This window comes from Acomys russatus, chromosome 2 (genome assembly GCF_903995435.1).
Source record: "Acomys russatus chromosome 2, mAcoRus1.1, whole genome shotgun sequence".
Classification (NCBI taxonomy): domain Eukaryota; kingdom Metazoa; phylum Chordata; class Mammalia; order Rodentia; family Muridae; genus Acomys; species Acomys russatus.
This window is the reverse complement of record NC_067138.1, coordinates 107,133,823-107,158,173: the sequence shown is the minus strand read 5'-3', so window position 1 is coordinate 107,158,173 and position 24,351 is coordinate 107,133,823. Positions and strand designations below refer to the sequence as shown.

The 24,351-nt window shown below is 42.2% G+C and overlaps 1 protein-coding gene across 1 annotated transcript in view; it reads right to left on the bottom strand.

Moving 5' to 3' along the window:
- Positions 1-1,577: 1,577 nt before the first annotated feature.
- The window catches only part of LOC127199104 (leptin receptor-like), a gene marked incomplete at its 3' end in the record, with an annotated part of 47,733 nt that continues 24,959 nt past the window's right edge, over positions 1,578-24,351 (bottom strand). Inside the window, exons 4-7 of the mRNA XM_051156954.1 lie at positions 22,274-22,397; positions 7,396-7,601; positions 3,271-3,413; positions 1,578-1,649 (exon numbers count right to left, since the gene is read on the bottom strand). Of these exons, the coding sequence (XP_051012911.1) occupies positions 1,578-1,649; positions 3,271-3,413; positions 7,396-7,601; positions 22,274-22,397 (545 nt within the window). The remainder of the gene's footprint in view (positions 1,650-3,270; positions 3,414-7,395; positions 7,602-22,273; positions 22,398-24,351) is intronic.

Here is a 24,351-nt window from a genome sequence, read left to right as displayed (position 1 = left end):
TTCCCCTGCATGGGGAAAACACGGTATCCACCTCGGGAAGGAACCACCCTCTAAAGACACTAGCATTACGCCAGTGCTATTTGGTGGCACTACAAAAGGTCCTGGGGCTGGAGGGAAACTGATGTTCCTAGGTCCCCAGACCCTTGCTGGATTACTCAGCCCTGTGCAAGGGCTGGTGTCCACCCCAGCAGGTAGTGACTGCGTAAGGAAGAAACGCCCACGGAAGCAGCCCTGCTGTTCCTGCTACTGCCCGCATTGCTGGAGCCCAAGTACTCACCAGGACAGAGCAATCCCCAGCTGTAGCCCCACCTCCAGGAACTAGAGCTCCTCTACCTGGTTTGAGACCACTCTTGGGCCCATCAACCAGCCTGTGCCCAGATCAAGGAACACTGATGTACATGCCTCTCTTCATGAATCAATGCCCTCCACCAGAAATTAGAGTTCTACCCTCCCCAGGAATGCATGCACCAAAACACTAGGGTGTTTGCTTCCCCCTGTAATGCATCTTACAAGATTGTGTAGCCTGTGAGCTCTCTGTACCATCTTTCTGTATTAATTATAGCTAATAAAAAAAGAGAGAGAGAGCTGGTGAGATGGCCCACTAAGCGAAGAGCTTGATGCACAAGCCTGAGAACCCAAGCTCAGGAGCCCAGCACCACATAACACGCAGAGCACAGAAAATGGATCTTAGCACTGAAAAGGAGAGAATGGAAATTCTAGAGGCTGGACCAGCCAGCTAACCCAGCTGACTCAGCAAGCTGCAGGATCAGAAAGAGACCCTATCTCAAAAAATATGTTCAAAAATGATGGAGGAAGATGGCCAAAATCAACCTATGGCCTCTGCAAGTGCATACACGTCCACACTTGCACACACACACACACATGCACGCATTCACACACATATGCACACCTCTAAAAGTAAGCATTTAATATCGTATGTTTATGTGAAATGAATACACTTGGATTCTAAATGTAAATTAAAGAATTAGGAACATAAACCATATGTCTGGGTTTCTAAAGTGGAAATTTCAAGTTCACGTTGTATCTTTTTGAAGTATTTGGCTATGTAGCCAAGGCTGTCTCAAACTTATCTTCCTCTTGCCACATGTTCCAGAATACTTTTTCCTTTTTTTTTTTTTTTTTTTTGTATTAAAAATATTCAATAAAAGGGTGCTTTGGAAGCACATACATAGGAACTTGCGTGCAATTTTCATGAACAAATTATCCTGTTCGAGATTTAAGTAAAACGTAGCTGGGCACAGGCACAAGACATGTCTTTAATCCCAGCACTCAAGAGACTTGAGGCAGGAAGAATGTCAATCCAAAGTCTGCCTAAATTGATGTAGACCTTGTCTCCAAAGGGAATTTTAAATACGAGTTTAATATTTAAATATTAATATTTAGATATTAAGATTTAATATTTGAAGATGCTCCTGATATACCAGTGGCAAGGAAGGCAAGGGCTGGGAAAATATTTCCAGAGAGCGACTTCCGCAAGGCCTACCTTGTATGGTAAAGACTTGCGGTGGACTCCAGTCACTCCAGATTCCTGAGCCACCCAGTCTCTTGCTTCTCACCTGGACCTCGTATGAAGATCCAGGAAGCACGTTGTGTACCACCAGAGATGCAGCTGAGACGATTTCAGCAGCCTGTGAAACGCCATGTTGAAACATTAGAGCATCAAGTTGACGTGGAATGATTGCCAAAACTGATACCGTGCAAGCCTCAGCAAGTCTCAAAGAGTTATAATCTTACAGATGAATTGCCTGGTTACAGAATTAAACCAGAAATCAGTGACAACATGGAAAATAAACACTGTGCATCTGTCAATGAAAATTTAAAGCACCTGTAGATCAAACAAAAAAACCTGTTATAAATGGTAAATACTAACTGATGTCTACATGTCATCATGGTCTTTAGGATGTTTAAGTAGCCACTTTGCCATCTATCACACATCTGGTTTAAAAAAAAAAAAAAAGAAAAGAAAAACAATGTGCAGAGGTATAGAGAGGACTGTAGGGTCCCAAAGGAAAGCTACGCAGAAGAGGGACAGCAGTGATACTAAGGTCCTGACCCTGATGATGAAGAGGGCAAGAGTCGACACACCGTTTATAAACCAGAGGGGAAGACATGAGGCCAAACCCTGTGGAAAACAAACTCGTGCCGCACACTGAGTTTTCCAATAATGTGCTTCAGTGGACCTCCCTGGTCTCTTCAAGACAGCGAGAGGAAGAAACGAGTCATAGGTTAAAAGCCATGAAAAGCATAAGGCATGCAATAGAACAATATCAGGACCTCCATACTTACAGCCTGTGTTCTCCAATTTACCAACGAGAAAGCACCTCACAGTAGCCTTAACTCTATATGGATACACCTGACACCAAGGACTCCCAAACTAACAAGGCCTTAGAAAAGTAACACAGTTCTTAAAAGATTGATTTTTTTACCTTGGAAAAATGATGTAATGCTTAGGATCCCTATGTGCCATGGAGGTTTTCATGTGACTCCACAGGTCGTTCATGACCTCCTCCTCCTGCCCCGGCCCTGTCTCTGTTATCATCCACCGCCACAGCTGTCTTCACTCAGCCTCAGCCATACGGGCCCCTGCGTTGCTGGTCCACCTGCTTGTCATCCAGTCCCCCAGACACCTACACAACCGTCTCCTTCAAACCCTTGACCCAGTGCCATGCCCCATGAGGCCTGCCCCAGCCTCCACTTGCTGTGCCAGTCCTTCCTCATCCTCTTGCCCTGCTCTATGATCCCAAGGCATCTCACTGGATGTATGCCAGCTCCTAGCAACAAACAGGCGCTCACAAAGCATTTCAGCAGAGGAGGATGCTCAGCGACTGCATCACACAAATGCAGACACGGTGTGCCAGCACACTGAGCAACGAAGAAGGCTACACTGTCAACCAGCAGTCTACCAATGAAAACTGGTATAATTGTACGTTAAAATCTGATAACCAGCCAGGCAGTGGTATACACACCTTTAATCCCAGCAATCCAGAGGCAGAGGCAGGCAGAGCTCTGAGTTTGAGGACAGGCTGGTCTACAGAGCAAGTTCCAAGACAGCCAGGACTACACAGAGAAACCCTATGTCAAAAACTTATCACCGACTTCCTTAATGTATAAATTATCTCACTATGTAATATTCAATATAATCCCTTCTACTCTAAGAAGCACAGGCATATTTAGCAGGCAAGGGTAATTTCTAGGAGACTTAGGAATCGTTAGTAACTTCTCAATTTTTCTTTACCAAAATATACTTACCTCTCTTATAACTGTAGAATTCTCTGAATATTTCACTTGGTATTGAAGTGGAAATGGGGCCACTGTTGGGCTGCTCCAAGAAATCTTTAAATTACCATCATCTGTGATTTCCATGCACAGACCCAATGGTGGATCAGGCTTCACTTAAGGGGGAAAAAAAGACTTTTAAGTCAGAAAATTTTCAGGGCAATCATACCCGAGCAAAATGAAGTTGAAATGAATTGTCAGCGTAGCTTGTCTTTCAAATACTTAAAAAATTCCCGCATTCTAGGGCTAATTACAGAGCTTAAGCAGGCATGCATGTTGGGCCATTCCTCTTGTACTGTGTTAATCACAGCAAAACCCCTCACTTCTCTCCTTTATGTGGGAAAGACTATAAACCAGTAAATGAGAAGATCTTGATAAATGTGATTTCTTCTCTACAAAATTTGCCTAACTTTACTTTGCCTGATAATTTTCAGACTCACTTGCAGTCTCTGCCTAGGTCTGCTCACTGTGCTTGCCTCTGCTGCTCATGAGGACAACAGCAGTGTGCAGAAAATGCACAGAGATGGGCAAGAATCAGCATACTACTGCACGTAAAATATCAGTCCAAACACACTTATTCCACTCAGAACACACATTACCAGGCAATAAATGCACCATTAGAAGTGCCTGCTAGTCTATAGGCAAAGGGGAGGGGTTTGCTAGCTTAATAGAGATTTTTAACTAAGTGAATGATTCCTGGGTTCAAATGTACATATGTTTATTAACATTAACATAAACATATGTAAGTACTTTATACTTCAACCAATAAGAAAACATTTTACATATGTAAAGAAACTATTTAAACATCTTACAGGTAAAGATTATTTTTAATAAATTGTGATTCATGCCATATAGAATACTTAAGCAGCCATTAAAAATCATATTACAGAAGAATATTGAAAATATTTAACTTCTGAAGTTCAAGAGGCTTATTACAAATTCATGCTTTGATTATGTTATAAAACTTACTTTATTTTTGTTTACATGTATGTCTGTGTGTACATTCATGTGCCCTATGAAAACAGAAAGCGATGTTGGACCCCCAAGAACGAGAGTCACAAGCAGTTGTGAGCAGCCATGTGGGTGCATGGAACCAAACCTGGGTCCTCTGCTAGAGCTTCAGAAGCTAAGCCATCTCTCCAGTCTCCATTTTCATATTCTTGAGTTGTTAAAATTAGCAAATAGAATATATCTAAATTTTACTGTGTTCCCAGGACCAAAAAAAACAATGCAAAAACTTAAAAATAAATGCACCAAAGAGTAGCAAAATTATATACAATTGCAGGCTGTTTCACATTTCCTAGACAGTCGTACTAAAATATATCTTAAAATGTCTCCCTGGCTCCCATATACCCAGCTCGGCACTTGCTGCCACTCACCCACTCTATTGGAGAAACATCTTCAGAAGAGCTGGGTAGACTTGCCTTCCACCCAGCCCACTCAACTACCCAGCCTACCTTGGCCAGCTCCTCCTTAGCAATCACAAAGTCTGCTCTGATCAAGACCACTACTCCTAAGCAAATCTGATGTCATTTTCCAATTAAGTTTATTCTGCCTCTCAGCACAGCATCCCAAACAGTTATATACACCCTCATGGAAATACTTTTTTAGAAAAATATACACTGTTTCTAAGACAACACAGCGTCCTTCATCAGTACTAATATCTGTTAGGTTTCTTTTTCTCCTGAATTCTTACTGGGCCATCTCATAGAATCCATATAATGACAACTCCCAAATATTTATCTCCCCTGAACTTTGGAATCTTACAGCCAACTGTCTATTCAACACCTCATAGGATTCTAAGAGTCATCTCAAACACAAAAGTGGCCTTCTTTCTGCATATCCACCTAATACCCAATGTTGGAGTTTTTAGGGGCAAACTGAAGGGTCTGTTCCTCTCAACCCTTCAGATCCTATAAGCAAATTCACCAGTTCCACATATCTTTATTGCTATAACCCTACCCCTGCTGGCAAATCCCTTCAGCCTCCTATCCAGGCTCTTCCTCCTACCAACTCACCTCTTCTTTGCCCCCTAATAAATTCATTCTTCTAGAGGTAGAATAAAATTTGAATGCACAAATAGGTGTGATCATATGATATGTCTGATCTGATCAGCCCCTCGATCGAAAGTTTCCATTTGATTGGAATAAAATCCAAACTCGGGAACCCTGGCCTCTGATGCCCTCTGTCCCTTAATAACTCTGAGCTCATCTCTTATGAGTCATGCTTCATTGACTCCAAGCACAGGGACACCCTCAGGTTCCTCATCTCATCACAAAGAGTTTTGTCTTCAGCACAGGGAATGTGTTCTTGCTTGAAACATTTTTTACTTTGACGTTTTTACATGCATACCTCCTTTTCACTTAGTTAATAATAAAGAGATCTTTGGCCATAATAACAGAAATAGCAATTCCCCAAATCAATACTGCTACATAATATGTCTTAATTCTTTTACAACACGTAAAAATTGGAGGTATTTCAAGTTCAAATATAAGACATTTTTGCTGGGCATTTTTTGTGCACAGCTTTAGTCCCAGCACTTCAGAGAGGCAGAGGCAAGCAAATCTCTGAGTTTGAGGCCAGCCTGGTCTGCAGAGCGAGTTTCAGGATAGCCGAGAAAAACTTTTTGATGTTTTTCTAAAATTATCTTTGCATTAGGACAGAATTAAGAATTTCCAAATACATATAAATTCAGTGGTCATACTTTCCCTTAACTACAATACTTGGAAAACAAATTCAATGCAATAGTGATCTAAATGCTTTTTAAATTTACCAGGTAGAACCAGTTTTGAACAGATAAATATATGATGTCAAATAGATGTTTCATCATTTTTTTCACTGTTGACAGTGATTTCACAATTGAATTGCTTGAGTATTGTTATCATTATGTCGTAAAAACCCACACCTATGTCTCTAGAGAGCAAATTACATGAAAGACTTAATCTTAAAATAAAATACTAAACAAGGGTTCAAAAGTAACAGCTTAAGTCATGTAAAAAGAAGCAATGTTTGGAACTCTGTGGAAAACTGTGACAGATAAATGGAAAAGTGTACTCAGTCACATCAGACCCATGAATCAAAGGCAAATGTGGAGAGCCGCTGAGAGGGTAGGGAGATTACCCAGCTGGTAAAATGCCTGCCACTTAGGTCTGGAGCCCCAGCACCCACATAACACCCAGGCGTGGCGGTGTGTGCCCACAGTCCGAGTGCGGAAGGAACCCAGACAGGAGTGGTCCTGGAGTTCACTGGCCAGCTAGTCTTGCCAAGTTGGTGAGCTACAGGCTCACCGAGGCACCCTCTCACAATGAAATAAAATAAAACAAGGAAGAGCAATAAGGGAAGAAGCCCAGCATTGACCTTCGGCCTCCACACGCACCTGCCCACACACACGCACACACATGAAGAGTTGCCTGTTATCAGCTCAGAAAATTTAAATTTAAAAAATTGCAAAGCTGCTGCTGAGTTGAATACACCGTACACCAATGAACACATAAAACTGAGAAAGTCCCTAAACACCCATCTGTGTTATCACAGCTATGAACTGAACATTTAAGCTTGTCAAAGGAGGCTTGAGGATCCTAGCAGTAAGAATATTAGGTTTTCCACCCATGTGAGACTGTCTTGTCCTCAAGCCAAGCAAAAGATGGATTGACTGTTTATTGGTCTGCTGCTGACTCTGCTCACTACACCAGCCCTGCTGTGTGAGTAGGAATCCTCCCCTGATGATAGTCTGCACACATGACTTTAAGATAGACTTATTAGAAGAGCAAATTCGGGCAAAAATGATTTTAATAGTTTCCATAAACGGTTATCTGAGATGTAAACAGATGGTAATTAATTAATGCACATCCATTCACTAAATCCAAGACTCAGAGAAGCCACAGCTGCTGCTTCAAAAGACCATTTAAGTGCTAACCTTAGAGGCATTTTCCACTCTGAACACATTGGAGAAGCTGTCTATAGTAGTGCACGTTCCATCCTTGCAGTATTGGCCAAAGTGGTGTAAGCCATGAAAATCCTTAGCCCATAGGAACCTCTCAACCCCTTTCTGTGGCTGATTTTCTTTCAGGGTAACTGTCGTTCTGAAGTGCAACTTACCAATAAGCATGGGCTGCACGGCCATTAGGGGAGACTGGAAACTCACACCGGCAGATGTGACTTCCAAACACATCACGAGGGAGTAGTTGAGTCTGGCTCTTGGTACCGGCACACGGCACTCACATTCCCGGAGGCTGCAGTTGCACTGCACAGTCTGAAAGCCGTCTTTCAGGGGGACCAAAGGCAAGTCATCTATGACGTCAGACCTGTATTTAAATATAAGAACAAAACGTGAGGATGGGTGTGGAAATACTGGACAGGTTTTGAAAGCAGGACATCAAATCCAGCTTCAGGACGGGCTCTACCAGAAAAAAAAAAGAAACAAAGACTAGAGTTAGAGCAGATTAACGGTCAAGCAAGAGGGTCAGAAAGTCATTAACAAGAAAGAAAGCCACAGCCCTGGACAAAGAGTCATCTTCAGAGCCGCATCATAAAAATGCTGAAGGAAGGCTTTGGATACAAAAATAAATAAACAAAATTATAAAAATGCTAAAGGAAGGTTTTTGGATAAAAAAAAAACAAATAAATAAAAGAAGATTGAAATTTGGTGTCACACAAAGGAATGAAGTTGAATTTCGAGGATAATTATTTATTGGCTAATTAAAGCAAAAATGGCAACTACGTATTTACAGGGTATGGCATAGACTGAACTAAAGTATGAAGTAGTAGCACCAAGCTTGGGAGAGCTGGAAGTATACAACTGAAGTGTCACACGACATACAAAGTACTACAGAGTCACTTAGATTCTAAGACATGTCATAATTCAAAAGCCACTAAAATACTAAGTCATGTAGATAAAGCTAATAGGCAACAAAGCTGATTAAATGAAAGCATAAAATAATCTAAAATAATGGAAAAATACAACTGTATGGTAGCACACACCTTTAACACCAGCACTTGGGAGGCAGAGGCAGGTAGATCTCTGAGTCTGAGGCCAGCCTGGTCTACAGAGCTGGTCCCAGGACAGCCAGAGCTACACAGAAAAAGCTTGTCTTTTAAAAACTGGGAGGAAAAGGACAAGAAATATTAGAAAAGAGGCAGGAGGCTTGGCAACAGAGTTCGCAGCATGAAATGCAAATGGTCTAAATGTTCCATTCATAAGGCAGTCAGTAGCAAACTGTGCAGAAAATAACACTGAATTATAAACTTCTCATAAGAACTCAATTTTAGCACTAAAATTCTAATTTAGTGAAGGAGGTGGTTAGAAAAAGATATGCTATTTCAAAATAAATCAAAATAAAGGTGAATGGCTATTCTTATATCAATAAAGTTGAATTCAGCACAATAACTATTTACCAAGGTAGAGAAAGTCATTCATAACAAAGAAAGATTGTGGAGGAGGTCACTAAAAGTACATAATATCTATGTTCCCAGTAACGGGCAGAAATAGGCTAATTCAAAACTACTGGTGAAAAGTCTAACTTTTTTCTAATAATTAACAGAACAAGTAGACAAAATAATTCAGGATTGAGAGCTGAAAAACACTGTCAAACAACTTGGCCCGTGTAGTGAGATTTGTTCTCCGCATCCTAGCCACAGAAGTTCACCTCACAGGAAGCCAGCATTTAGAACTGCCAATTTGTACAAAACAAGCCATCCCTTCCATAGGACAACGTTTGCCAACAGCAGCAGAATTTCTGATAGGGCAAGGAGAAAGTAAACCCAAATACGACTTGCTATGATCCAATTAATTCTTACTTGCTTTCAAATGGGAAAAAAAAAAAAAAAAAGCCTGTTCGTATACATAAGAATTAAATACAGTGTGAAAAAGAAGAAGAGAAGAGGAGAAAGACGAGGATGAGGAGGGCAGGGGCTGAGGAGATGGCTCAGCGGGCAAGTGCTTGTTACATAATTATGAGGGCCTTATTCTGAATTCAAAGAACCCACATAAATGCTTAGTGTGATTCCGGTTCTCTTACTACAAAAGAGAAGCAGAAACAGGAGAATCCCCAGAAGCGCTGGGGCTCGCTAACCTAATGTGTTAGCAACAAATAGGAGACCCTGCCTCCAAACAAGATGGGACGTGAGGGCCGACACTCCAGGTTGTAGTCTGACACACACACACACACACACACACACACACACACACACACACACACTGCTACTATTTAATTCTTATGTATATGAACAAAATTTATGTAAAAGTACATAATAATGACAGAACATTCGTCAAATTGGTTTTAAATTTGGCTTCTTTGCAAACTTAACCTTGAGCAAAATTTTCTCATTGGAGACCTAAGCATTTAGAACTTAAAATTCATCGTTAACAAGCACACATGGTTCATAGAAGGTACATTCAGTCCTCTGACTTTTGATACAATTTTTTTTTTCTTCCCAGAAAAATCTCTCTATAAAGCCATTAGCACTCGCTAGGCCAGGCCTAGGCTGTATTAGTATGAGATTACTACCAAAGGGTGGCCCCTGAGGTCCTGACTAAGGGAAGCTGACAGCATACCCTAGTGTGCATCCTTTAAAGAGGAGCTCTACCCACATTAGCTTTGCAAGTTGCCCATTTGAAGTTACAATGAGCTGGAAATACGCTTCCACAAAACTTTATCTTGCTAATAACAAATTCAAAGACTATAGACCTCATTTGAAAAATTCAGCAGGTTTAAGGGCATGGATTTGGTGTCTTTTATAAACACAGATGTTGAGGGGCCAGCATCATCTATTTCACCGTGACCATCTGAGAGTCATCATTTATTCTGGGGAAGGAAGGGCTCCCCTCCTCTCTGAAGGCTGTAAGGCCAGGCCTTCCTTCCTGCCAGGGTCGGAGTCCACTCGGTTCTTCACCCTTTTCTGCCAGAGAAACTGGCCCTTGCACTTCCATATCCTGCCCAGCAGCAGCGGAGGGGACTTAGAACAACAGCTGGCACCACAGCACGGGGCAATAGAATCTCCAGTTAGAGAAAAAAAATGGCGGTGGTGGGCGGGTGCCGATCTCTATAAGGAAGAGGAAACTACTACACCCCAGACAGAGATGAGCGGTCCCTCTCTGGACATGCAGTCCCCCATGGATCTGCCAGACAACAACAGTAGCCACTGGCCAGACACACCTGACTGGGGACCTTGTAGATGAGCTCTATCTGGTGAGGACATCCACAGCTAACAGCCTTAGATTCCTCCAGAGGCAGATAAACTCTCTTGCTGGGTCCTGCTCTAAAACAGGAGATATAGGCCTAATGACTGCCATACATGTGGAGACCTGCATAGTATTAAGAAAAATGCTTTGTCTATGTAGGTGTATCAAATGTTATTGGAGACCATTGATAATACCCTCAAAAAATTCTGTGCAGACTTACCCTTGGGATGTCAACCATTGAGCAGTTAAGTTGGCTCAGTGATCCCGTGTGTTCCTGACTCCTGCCCTTTATTAGCTATCTGATAACGCTGTGTTTGTTCTGATGCTTGCACCCTGCTTCATCCAATTTTTAAAATGGCAAGTGAGCAATATCACTGAGGTCACTGCCAGTCAGGTTCTTGTTCAGTACCAAATAGTCTCCAGCACAGAAGCTAGGATGAAACCCCTCCTTCAAAAATTAAACAGGAGGAGATGTTGGGAAACCTTGTTGTTAAGGTCTAAGTCTGACATTTCCAGATAGCCTCTGAGCTCAGTATAAAATGACGGACTCTTTCTGTCAGCAGGACTCTCTCTTCTCTGCCTGATCTGGGGAGCCTAAACCCCCACATTCTCTGACTGATGAGTGCCATGTAGCCCTGAAGGAAAAGATGGGTTTAACTCCCTTCCTCCCAATAGAACCTGTTCACCTGCTCAGTAAGCACCTGGGAATTGCTGGCGATACCCACCCTATGCTAATAAGATGTCTTCGTGTCTTGGCTCTCAACCAATGACTTTTAACGGTACCTGGAGTTCTTCCCCCACCTATAAGATAATTAAGTACTGTGTTCCCTGTCTTATGATAGGACTGCCCGATTGTATGTAAATCAAGTATCCCTAGCATCCCAGCCCCATCAAATCAAACACATTCACCCTCAAAACCCCTCCCACAGCCCAAGGTTTATAATTCCCTGTTTCACACGAAATAAAGGGGGGCCAGCATCATCCATTTTTAAAAAATGCCAATGTTTCACCTGTACCTGAGACTCACCGAATTAGCCTAGATGGGACAAACCTTACTGAGGAGGGGAGTTGTACTATATATACTAAGTTCTCTGTCCAAATAAATAGAAAAGCAACAAGGACAAGAGGAAGGAAGAAAAAGAACAGCGTAAACAGAAAGAAAGGAATCTGAGTATTTCTCATTAATGATATAACAGCACAGAGGGGAGGGACAAGCCACACTAGCCTTGGACCACAATATTCTGACTACATAACCTTTAGCCTTAGTCGGTTAAGTGGATGTAGACAATTATGTGCTCTGAGATGTTTGTTTTTCACAATGGTACACGCTCACCATTCCCAAACTTGTGTGCATACTATGACTAAGCAAATAATGGGTATATTTTCCTACTGTAGGAAAGAGAACTAAGCTTCTTGATACTAAGGAAGAACATGGAGGGAAGGAGATAGGGAGAGGAAGAGAGAGAAAGAGAAAGGGAGGGAGGGTAGAGACAGAGACACAGAGACAAAGACAGCGAGGCCATGGGGGAAAAAAAGCAGCCAGGTGTGGTAGCACATGCCTTTAATTCCAGCTCTTGAGAGTCAGAGACAGATGGAGGTGACAGCCTGGTCTACAGGGTGAGTTTTAGGACAATCAGAAACAGATACAATCAAGATAGAGAAATCCTTTCTCGGGCCGCGGGGTGACGGTGGGAGTCGGGGGCATTGGTGTGAACACAGATTCAGTCAGTCACCATGGTTATGTGTGCATATAGAGATATACAACCATACGGACTTGTGTACACATGTGTAACTGACTAACTGCGCCTGTAGTCTGGGATGGTTAGAAGCAATGCCAACTGACCAACTAAAGAAGCCTCCAGATGGAGTTTCATAACTACCATTCTCCAATAAAATTCTACACGGCCACTTCCAGTGTAGGTAGAAGACGACAGAAGCACCCTGTAATGCTGGAAAAAGAGAGTTCTCAAAAAAAAAAAAAAAAGATAGTAAAAAGGGATGGAAAAATAACAGGACCCAAGAACCAACTTGAACTGGTTCTCACCGGGCAAGCACAGACTAGTCAGTGTAATGACAGAACAGTGGTAAATGGTTACGCCCATAAAATAGAAGAAGGGAGGGAAGAAGAAGGGAGGATGAGAAGAAGGAAGGATGAGAAGGGAGGGTGAGAAGGGAGGGTGAGAAAAAGGGAGAGTGAGAAGGCTGACGAAGACCATCGTCCATGCATTGTCTAGATTATAGCCCTTGATAATTAGCCTTCTCTTCTACAAGCTTTTCTTACCTGGCATCCTGAGGAGGCTGATACTCAACTCAGGTGTCAAGGTGAACACACTGAAAATTGTCTGACCATGTCCTGGCTTCAAGAACTTTACCCATGAGTCTGAACTTCCTCATACTCTCTGCATTCCTCTCTTTGTCGCCTTAATTCAACGACATTTCTGGGCACTGCCCAAGTTCCGCAGCCCTGTGCTGCATTCTGGAAATTTCTTCCACCCTATACAGCTAGGGCAGTTCAGAGCCTGCATTGTTTCCCTCGCTCAGGAATCGAAGGCCTATTCCACTTTTTCCCAATATCAAAAGAGTTACTTCCCTCAATTCACAGCTTCCTACTTGTCTGTGACAGAAATGTCCCAAGCTCTTTTATTTTCTGAGTCATCTTTGTTGTGTTTTATATTAACTCTTGAAGAGAAAACGGTATTCAGACAGTCTAAAACTTTGTTTTTAAAGGTGCAGTGGAGGGGGCACAGTTGGATGGAAATGCATGATCAGAGAGATTTAAGTTGCATGTGGCAGTCATTATAATGCGTCTACCAGCAAAGTGAGAAACCAACAACACAGGAATATAAGACAATGACAAAAATCAAGTCCCTGAGGTGACATCAATACATAGATTTCAGGGCACTTGAAAAGAGACCAAAAGAAATTGTATGGTCACCAACATGGTCAATCTGGTAGATCTGGGTAGGAGGCATAGGCATCCATCTACTTCTGTTTTCTCAGTGACGAGGGCATAGACATCTCTGGGTCTCTTTAGACCACTCTCTGGGAAACCAGTGACCATGCTGAATGCTATCTAGGCAGGATGGAGGAAAGGGTTTATTATAGATAAAAGGGCGAGTATAATCAGAGGCAGGGACATCTTGCAGAGTGCAGAGTGGGCATGACCAGACTGAGCTCGGACATGTAAGGAGAGGAGTTGAGACCAAGTACCTCAAAGAGAGGTTTCATCCCAGAGCCTTCCTGTTACCTCTGTGGGTAATCTGGGGTCAGGCACATCCTCATAGAGAGGGAAAGAAATAGGACTGACTTACATCAATATTGGACACGAGCACAGCAAGGGGTGAATCTGTGCAGTGAAGCAGTCTGCCAGGGGAAACTCGGGACAAGACTGCAACGTCTTTCTTAAGAAGATGCCAAAAAATAAAAAATAAAAATAAATTAAAAAATAAAAATAAAAATAAAGAAGATGTAAAATGGGAGGGTTGCTTCCAACCAAGAAGGGTGGCCTGGGCCAAAAGACCAGCCAAGAAAGTAAAGGGTAGAACAAAAAGATCCAGGTAACCAAAAATGGCTGGATTATACGAGGAAAGGCAGCTGGGGGAAGGACATTAAAGCCCCTGGGAAGAAGTTTAGCATGTGGGACAGGGTATACCAGCCATACCCTGTAACAGGTGAGGATTGAGTGATGCCGGGAGAACTGGTTGCCAGGTCCACTTTGATATGGTAATGGACACTTCAGTTAGTCATTTGCCCAGGGTTTGAGACCTATCAGGAAAGTCAAGAATGCCAGACAAAGCACACTTAGACTCTGGCCAGTATTTGAGGTAGAAATAAAAGGAAACACTGTGATGTTCTGAGTAACTCCAGAGAGATGAACAGGCCACATGGCAGTGGCTCCATAAATCACTGCTTGGGAAAGGGTCTTCTGGATAGAATAGACTATCTCACTAGGAGGCTAATTAGTGCACACCTCAACTCAGCAAATATTAGTGTACCCCTCCACTCAGCAAATCTCCAGGTGAAAAGGGTTTCTGGCAAGATGAGAATGAGAGAATGGACTGGCCCACTGACTGACAGGGCAGCTAGATCAACCCTTAAACAAAGGTTGTTTAAAAAAGCAGGTCTCTCATATTTTTGGTTGTGAGCCTAACCTTTAACGCCAGTGCCATCTCAATGTTAGAGAGAGTTTTGGATGACTGTTCAGGCAGCAAAATATCTCTGTCATTTTTTCACTTTGGGAGTGGCTAACCTGCACTTTCTGTCTACTCAGGTAATTCATTTTATTTCTTCTCAAGTCTTTGATGGTGTTGAAGACTAGGTAGCTTAGTTTTACAATTAAGCTTAATGGTTTAGGGCTTAAGATGTTTTTAGATCTAGATAGATGTTTTAAGTTGATAAAGGTGAAATATGATACATATTGATTTACATTCAGAATTTCAGACTCACCAAGATAGGAAAGTTGTTTTCAAGGTTGCCAAATACAAATAGCCAAAACACTATGAATGTAACACTTATGTAATCCCTGATCATTTTGTAGTTCTTCTTGCTGTAGGTAATTGATTGTATACATGTGTAATAATATAAACATATATGTAAAAAAGAATAATAATAAAAAATAATAATAATATCTACATTTAAAAAAAAAGATCAGGTCTCCCCAGGGCCAGAAGTCGAATTTAGATTCTGTTGTTTTGGTTTGGATTGGAGCTTTGTTGAGACAGGGTTTTTCTATGTAGCCTTGACTGTCCTGGACTTGCTTTATAGACCAGGCTGGCTCTGAACTCACAGATATCCATCTGCCCCTGCCTCTGCCTCTGCCCCTGCCCCTGCCCCTGCCCCTGCCCCTGCCCCTGCCCCTGCCCCTGCCTCTGCCTCTGCCTCCCCAAGTGCTGGGATTACAGGCACATGCCACCGCACCCTGCCTGATTGTTTTTTGTTTGTTTTTTGTTTTTTTTTTTTTTGAGACAGGGTTTCTTTGTGTAGCCCTGAAACTTACTCTGTAGACCAGGCTGGACTCAAACTCAGAAATCCACCTTCCTCTGTCTCCCAAATGATGGGATTAAAATCATGCACCGTTACATCTGGCTTTAGAATCTGTTATTTGTTTAACTGTTTATCTATTTAATCACTGTACAGCCTGATCGAAGCCCACTCCTCCTCTCCTCCCAGTCCCATCCTCACACCACTCTCCCCCATTGTTGGGGTGGGTTAGTATCCATAGAGGGCCTCCCATTCTCTGAAGAGAAGGGTAGGGGGTAATAGAATCTGTTCTTTTGAACAGGGGGAAGAAGCTTTGCCTTAGTGGGCCTCCATAGAGCCCAAATACGTCCACATTTTCATGGAACAATTTAAATTCTAAAGAGGGGCTTTTCTTTCTAATGTTACCAGTGGAATAGGAAATAGAGTCCAAAGTCATGAGCGAAAGCTCCAGCCTCATTGGCCCACCAGCTGACTACAATGTGTCTAGTCTCACACATGAGGACATAGGAATTATGTAGCATCTAATCACTCCAGAAATATTAGTCAAGAAATGGCTTCTGGGCAAAGTCACAGGAGAAACTGAGCTTTTAGAACAAACCGTGGTAGGCCAGTGAGGTAAGGAAAGGCTAGTGACCCTAGGTAACTTGAAAACTATGTCTGCTTGTCTGTGGTTACGCAACCTCCAGAACCTCCCGGTCATCCCTGTGGGTTATCTGGGGTCAGGCACTTCCTGGTAGAGAAGGAGATAAACAAGGCTGACTTAACACTGTGTCCGTTAATACTGGACACAAGCACATCGAGGGCTGAATATGTCGAGTGGATCAGCCTGCCAGGGGAGAACTCACCAAAGGACTCGGGTGTCTCATAAAGAAAGGGCCGAAGAAGGGAGGTCACAAAGAAGAGACTAAGTACGTCAAGATAGAGAAGCCAAGACTCATGGGGGACCATTCCTGAAGTCACAGGGGAATGGGACTAGCATGGGTGAGGGGAGAGCTAGTTAAAATGTAGAATGATTTCCCCACACTGAATGTATAGGAAGAGCGGGTTTACATGTGATGATGACGTCAGGAGAATGCGCGTGACAACAAGTAAATTAGGTGAGATCAGTAAGTACAGTGAAACCATCCAAGCCACTGAAGTTCATGTACGTGGATTTTGAAACCACCACGTGCTGATAAGAAATGGGTGAGTGGAAAAAAAAAAAAAAAGAATCAGCCTTTAACAGCCAGGAAGGTCCGCCCTCCCCAGCATGACTTGCCAAGCAGCTCTTCCTCCCCTGCCTTGGACCCTCATCCCCTGGGTCCGCTGGATTCCCAGCTCAACCACCCTCAGCCTTCAGCCTTCCAGCTCTGCTGTCTGCGCACCTCGGATCCTGGCAGATGCTCTTCAGTGTCTCCTGCCCACTGTTAATTTGTGCCGGACACTCCTTGCTTCATGTGTCCTGTCCTCTTTATTACATGACCACACTTTCAAGCTGGGCCATAGCATTTTTTTCGTTTCTCAAGTACACTTTAGCTTTACAATGAAGGGTATTTCCACCAAACTGAACCATTTCATTCTGCGGGGAAGTTCTTTAAGCCAAAAGGCAAACAACTCAAATAGCTTCAGGAAGCCCCCAAATCTGACTAGATTCATTAGGCCCCTCCCTCCCAGAGTAAACAATAAGCAGAAATCACCCACGCTGACTGAAAAGGGTTTACATCAAGTGAACCACTTGGAAACTCAGCCTGTTTGTTCAGCTGCCTGCAGGTGAGCAGTGTGTTCCAGGTCCCCAGCTTCTATGAGCTGTCACCATGCTGGGGTGGCCTTTGGCAATGTAGCTGTCTTTGACTTATTTCTTCTCATGTCAGTAACCTTGCATCCACATCCCCATAAGAAACCCCAGTAAAGTCATTGGTTCACCAAGATGGACTTGGTGGTGTCCTTACTTTGGTGTGTCATGGTTCCTTATCTGGGGTGAATAGTCATGTGTGTTTCTCCCCAGGAAAAATCCTGTCATACAGCAAAGGGGAAATTTATGGCCACCCACACTCAGCTCAGAAAGTGGGGCACACAGTAGGGACCTTACAAAAGAAAGAAAGACTTCCTCTCTGATCTAAAATAAATGTTTAAACAGTCTAAAATATCATGTTTCTTAGAGTACCTCTCCTTCAGTTTCTCAGACCAACTTTAATATCTAAGCTCAAACAACACTTTTTCTTTGGGGACATATTTATAGGTTTTTAAATCTTTTCTAAACATCAGATTTTAGCTCCTGGAAAAATACACTTTTTTCCCCACACTTTGAAAGATTTCTCTTGTGAATTTTGATGGGACAAAAAGGTGATTTCCTTAAGATAAAATAATATCTTTAATTACTATTTTAAAGCAAGTCTCAACATTTCTGAATCAGTAAGCTAAGCCATAGAGCCAAGCACTGTGTGTAAGGGCATTATTAAAGCATTCAGAGGTGTCAAAGTGGTCTCCAAATGGTTGGTTCCTGGAATGACACTCCACAGCAGCTAACAGCCTAGAATCGGTATCTGGAAATAATACAACCTGTATTCTCTCTGGCTCCCAATCCTCCAGCCTGTCAGTAAAAATTACCTTCCTGGGCATAAACACCACAGAAGCAGACATCCCCTACTGATGAAAAAACAAAGCAAAACAAAAACAAAAACAAAAAGCAGAGAGCTTCACACCCATAAATACAACGACAACTTCATGATCCAGCACCAAAATTAATTTTTAAAATCTAGACAAAGAAAAGAAAACTCTCAAAGTTTCTATTGACTTGACTATTTTACAGCGCTCCCTCATGGCCAGAAGGATAGCTCTGGATGGAGCATTCATGGAATAAGACCCAAGCTGAAGATCTGGAAATCCTAGCAGATTATGCCACAGGCAGTAACTGCCCATGGCATGCTGAGCAAGCAAGGGTGAGAGTCAATGCCCTAATAACTAGATATAGGCCTAGTGGGTGGGGAGTGGGCGGCAGAGGGGGGAGCCAGAGGGAGGGAGGAGGGAGTATGTGTAACCATGTGCCCTTTGGAAGTAGTTTCCATTGAGTCAAGAGCACTCTCTTCATGCTTTTCTATTGCTGTGATTTAAAAAAGAAAAGAACTGACCAAAAACAGCTTGTGGGAGAAATTGTTTGTTTGGCTGGGAAATTACAGTCCCTTCTGGAGAAATGCTGCTTCAGGAGCTTGGAGCAGAAACCTCAGAGGACCGCTGCTTAATAGCCCGCCTACCCAGAGCAATCAGCAATCAAGAACGTTCACAGGGCAGCCTGATGGAGCCAACCCTCAGCTGAGAGGAGGCCCTCTTCACCAGCACATCCAGACTTGTGTCAAATTTACAAAAATCTAAGCAGCACACCCAGTTGCTTGTGTAATCCGACAGATTATGATTTGGTTAGCTAGTTCCCACTCTAACCTCCCAAAAGTGGAAAATAAACTAGAATCTAATTATGATTTTCCCCCATGTATCTGATGAGTCAATCTATGCTAGGTGCAAGGACTTAGTCAAATTCGTCCTTTCAGTACTCTTTCTTTGCAGCTATTAGCTCAAAATAAAAGCCAACATGGAGATAAAAATATAGTAGTTCTAAAAGTTTTTAAACTTCAGCTATCTTATGTATGTGTTAAAGGTAAAAGAATACGGTTAACTTGGTTGTGTGGAACAAGCACAATGGGGCCTGCACTGGCTCTTGTTTCATTATTTACAGACACATTAAACAGAGCACAGAGGGGAAAAGTGTCACTGGGAGAACCTGTGTGGAGGGGCAGCTGCAGCTGGCAGCCATCTCCTGGTGCAGGTGTGTGCAGCTACAGCTCCGCAGCACTCTCCCCATGCAGGTGTGTGCAGCTGCAGCTCAGCAGCCCTCTCCTCGTGCAGGTGTGTGCAGCTGCAGCTCAGCAGCCCTCTCCCCATGCAGGTGTGTGCAGCTGCAGCTCAGCAGCCCTCTCCCCATGCAGGTGTGTGCAGCTGCAGCTCAGCAGCCCTCTCCCCATGCAGGTGTGTGCAGCTGCAGCTCAGCAGCCCTCTCCCCATGCAGGTGTGTGCAGGTTCCAAGGTCTTGGTGAACAGATAGTCTACCACAGAATTGAAGGTGGTAACTTCATATTTGACACTTGACACTTCCTGCTCCTAACTGCCCCCTCTCCCTGCAGCTGCTCCTAACTGCCCCCTCTCCCTGCAGCTGCTCCTAACTACCCCTCTCCCTGCAGCTGCTCCTAACTGCCCCCTCTCCCTGCAGCTGCTTCCCTCTCTACCTGGGTTAGTTATCTTCACTTTCCAATTACGTGTATTTCATTATAATACTTTCTTCCTCCCATAAGATATGTTCCTCTTCTTTCATGATACCATCTCTAAACTCATGAGCTACCAACACACATATAAATACTATAAAGACACACACAAAGACAGACAGAGAGACGGGGAAGGGAGGGAGGGAGGGAGAGAAGGGAGAGAGAAGTCTGTCATAGATGGTCTTTATGTTCAGGTATTTTTGTTCTATTTCTGATTTCTTCAAAGCTTTCAACATCAAGAGATGGTGAACTTCGTCAAAGGCCTTTCCTGCACCAACTGAAATGATCATGTGATATCTCTCCTTAAGTATATGCGTGTGGGGATTGTACTTAATGATTTGTGTGTGTTGGGCTAACAGGAACGAAGACCATTGCCAAGGCTCACAATGACTTACCAAGAGTTTTAAATGTGTAAGAGAGACAGTATAAAGGTTTCCCACTGACAGGTTGAAAGGAAGAGATAAGAAGAAACATATTAGACAGTAGACTAAGTGTTCTTATTTAGATTTGGAGTCAATTGTCAAATCAGTGGTCTCCTTTGACCGGCGTGACTCCGAGAAATCAACTACACTTTACCTAAATTACAGCTGTAAATTTCTCAAGCCTAGGACTTTTAATCTAATCACTTAAAAAAATATATAATTCTCCTTTCATATAGATAGAATGACACATACCAAAGGAATTGCCATACCAATCATTTTAGCCACTGATGACCACAGAAGAGCTGAGTGTACATAATAACTCACGTGGCCATTCAGGTGAATAGAAAAGGAAATAAATTCCCTTGACAAAGTACACATTTTTGGTAAAGCCAGTAAGTAAATAAGGCATGGTCTAGAGGCCTCACAAACATCTGTTCTTCCCTTTATCCCCAGCATCTTCTGTTGGACTTTGGATTCTTGGCTCTGGAGCTTCTGCTGTGTTCTAAGAGGAGGTGTCACTTCACCACCTGCCTTCTAAACTAAAGGTGGGACCCCTGTGCTTAGTCATAAGCACATGCCTTTCAAAACACCTGGACTAAACCCAAAGAATTCATGTCATTTTGGTTTGTGTTGTGGCCTGTCGACACTAACCAGGACCACCAGAGTGATCATGGCTTTGAAACTGTCCATTAGAGCCTGGTAAGTTCACCAGTGGGTACCAAGTAAAGAGAATGATTCCTCCTCTCCCAGAGTCTAGCTGTAGCTATTAGTTTAGCATGGACGGTCTAGTTGTTTGAATAAGAATGGCCCCTATAGACACACGTATTTGAATTAGTAGAACTGTTTACAAAGGATTAGGAGATGTGGCCTAATAGGAAAAAGTGTGTCACTAAGGGTTGGGTTTGTCTAGTACCATTTCCAATGTCCCTGCTGCCTCCTAGTTTGCATTTTGAGATGTGAGCTCTCTGCTGTCCCTGCTGCCATGCCTTTGGTCTGCCATCATGATGGACTCTAACCCTCTGAAACCATAACCACAACTAAATTTTATAAATTTTATGTATTGTTTGGTCATGGTATTTTATCACAGCAATAGAAAAGTAACTAATACAAAGACCAGAGACCAGTGAAATCCTCCCACTTCCAAAACTGACTATTGACAGAACCAGTCTTGAGAAGGCCCAGTGCAGGCAACCACAGCCGCTGTGAGGTCATGATTGCAATGCCTGTGCTCTGCCCAGAAGATGGCTTTTCACAGCCCCACTCTATCTTCTAGCGCTTACTGTGTAGTTTTTAAGGATAGAAGTGAAAGGTTTGTTTTCTCTTAAGCACTTTGGACCCTCACCGAATCTTTAAAATAGAGAGCTATACAAAACATCTATTGTCTTTATAATGGGTCGATTAATCAATACAATGTGGAGACTAGGGCCTTCACTTACTGAAGCATTACCGGCTTTTTCAATTCAGGTGTTCTCCTGGACACACCTTTAATCTAGCTACCATCCATAGAAGGCTACCCCCACAGGAGGGCTGCCTATAGACCCAAGTCCTCCTGCCATGGCCATTCTGAGTTCTACTGGCTTCGTGAGCTCACCAGATCACGAGAAATCTGGAAACATTTCCCATTCTTCATTACATCAACCCCTCAACAAAACTACAGCCCTTCTAACATGCCTCCAACTGCTGCCCATCCAGCCAACTTCTTTATGTTGTTTCTCCCTAAGGATAATATCAAGGTTTTTTTTTTTTTTTTTAAGGCATTCAGGTTGGCAATGTTTTCAATGTAGATTGTACACAGTGGAAAAAAACCTCTCATAGTTAGCAAGTGGGATAATTCATATAATAAACACATTAGACAATTCATACAGAGGAATTAAACAGTGTTCACATTTCCTTTTGTCCATCCATATTTCTGTGCCTAAATAAACAGGAAGTGGAAGGGGACACCTAATGGAGAAGATGGTTGTGTAAAAGGCATCCAAACCACTGTCTATAATGTACACAGCCACAAAAGTAAGTGCAGGGATGGGAAAAGGATCATAATTCACTTCAGTGCTTTAAACAAATCAGGTCACGGGACTAGCCAAATTGATTTCATTGGTACTCACAGATTATATAAAAGATGGACCTTAGAGTCATAATTCTTGAAGGGGTTCTTAAGTAACGGTTCCAGATGACAGATGAATAATGTCAGGTCCCCTTTCATCCAGCACGCTATGTCCCAGTTTACACCTACATTAAAAATAAATTGCATTAAACCTGAAAAACACCCCGTACAACTCGGTGAACGAGAAGTGCTCAGTTGAATTTAGCAGTGTTCTGAGACGCATTCCACTGCCCATTCTGAGAGGGGGAAACAGGCCCCGTTAGAGATGTGTTTGCACAGGCCGTTCAGTGCCTTTCATCCTCAGTTTCCTACCTCAGCTCCTCCCCCAACCTCTTTTAAATCAAAGAATTAAGTTCAATTATTGTTTCTCAACTTGGTTTTAAGCTCAAGCTACCTAAATAGAACAACTCTTATTTTTATTTACCTTAGTTAATGTTTACTTTTGAAGAGAAATTAGTACATCAAATAAGACCACTTGTAACTCCAGCTCCCAGGGCCATCGTCTGCTCTCCACAGGCAACCAAACAACACACGCGTCATCACTCACAGTGAGATACACACAGACACGTGTAAGTAAAAATGAAAGTAAGTCTTCAAATAAATATATGACTAACAAAACAAAACTATCTTAAGACAACACTAGCATATTTCTCCAAATGAGAAATATTTCCAATTACTGGGTACCTTGTATACAGGAGAAATCTATGTGAAAGAACAACAAATTGAAATCATTGGTAGCCATTACTTACCCTATTCATTTCAGTCCTAAAAACTTCAATTCCCTTAAAAGTTAACTAGTTATTATCCATTTGTTATATAAAATTAAAATACATAATATGGTAATTATTACCCATCCAGAAGTAAAGAATGTGATAAAGTTTTTGTCATTTAAGACTTTGTACTTGGAGGAAGGATAGCAGGCTACCAAGAAGAGACTTGATAACCCTAGCACCATATTTCAGGGGGAGGAGGTCCCCCTCAGTCACAGTCATAGGGAAGGGGAATGGGGTAAAAGCAGGCGGGAGGGAGGAATGGCAGAATGCATGGGATGGATAGCAAATGAGATGTAATATGAATTATTTTATTTTTCAATAAAAGTGTGTTAAAAAATAAAATAAAAAATCAAAGATAAAAAAGCCTTTGTTTACTCTTAGCATAGTTAATAATCAATGGATTGGCTAAGCATTCCTTTATTAATTAGAAAAAACTTCATTCAAAATGACATTAACATTTATGAACTAAATTGGGATTATTCCTGCCAACATGTTTTTAAAATCTAGTTTTATAATTATTCTTTTTGTGATGACTTGTTTTATTTCTCTGTGTGTCTCCATGAGTTTAAGTGCACCAAAGGCATGCAAGTATGCAGAGGCCGGAAGAGAATATCAGTTTGCCTGGAACTCAAGTTCCTGACATGGATACTAAAAACTGAACCTGGGACCTCTGCAAGACCAGCAAGTGCTCTTACCCACTGAGCCATCTGTCCAACTCCTTCTTAGTCATCAACTGATTTCAGCATGGGTGCCTTTCCCCACATAATAAAAAAAAAAAAAAAAAAAAAAGTGCTAAATAGAACAGATGGGGAAATATCTGGCAACATCTGAAGATTTCTTCGGTTTGGTTTGGTTGTTGAGACAGGGTCTCATTCTGTAGCCCAGACTGGAACTCACAATCCTCCTGACTTCACTGCTCACCTGCTACTCGCAAGCTGGAGACACTTCTTTTATTACAGTGAGGAATAAAAATATTTTCTTTCTTACTGGGTAGAGATAGGGGCTTCCATTAAGCATTCTGCAGCACAGAAGTCATTCATAATTTGATATTGTTCCTACTTAAAATTTACTTTTTTTTCTGCTTCCAAAAAAATTTAGACTTCGCAGAGTGCATTTACAGGAAAAAAGAGTTGCCCTAATGACAGTTTTATAGGATATAAAATGATAAGAGTGTATTTATTAGTCACACAATGAATCCTAACTTTAATACTAATATAAAATAATAATATATGTTAATTACATAATAAGACATCTAATTCATACAATTTTTAGAGAATTAAAAGATCTTGATGAAGCCAGGCATGGT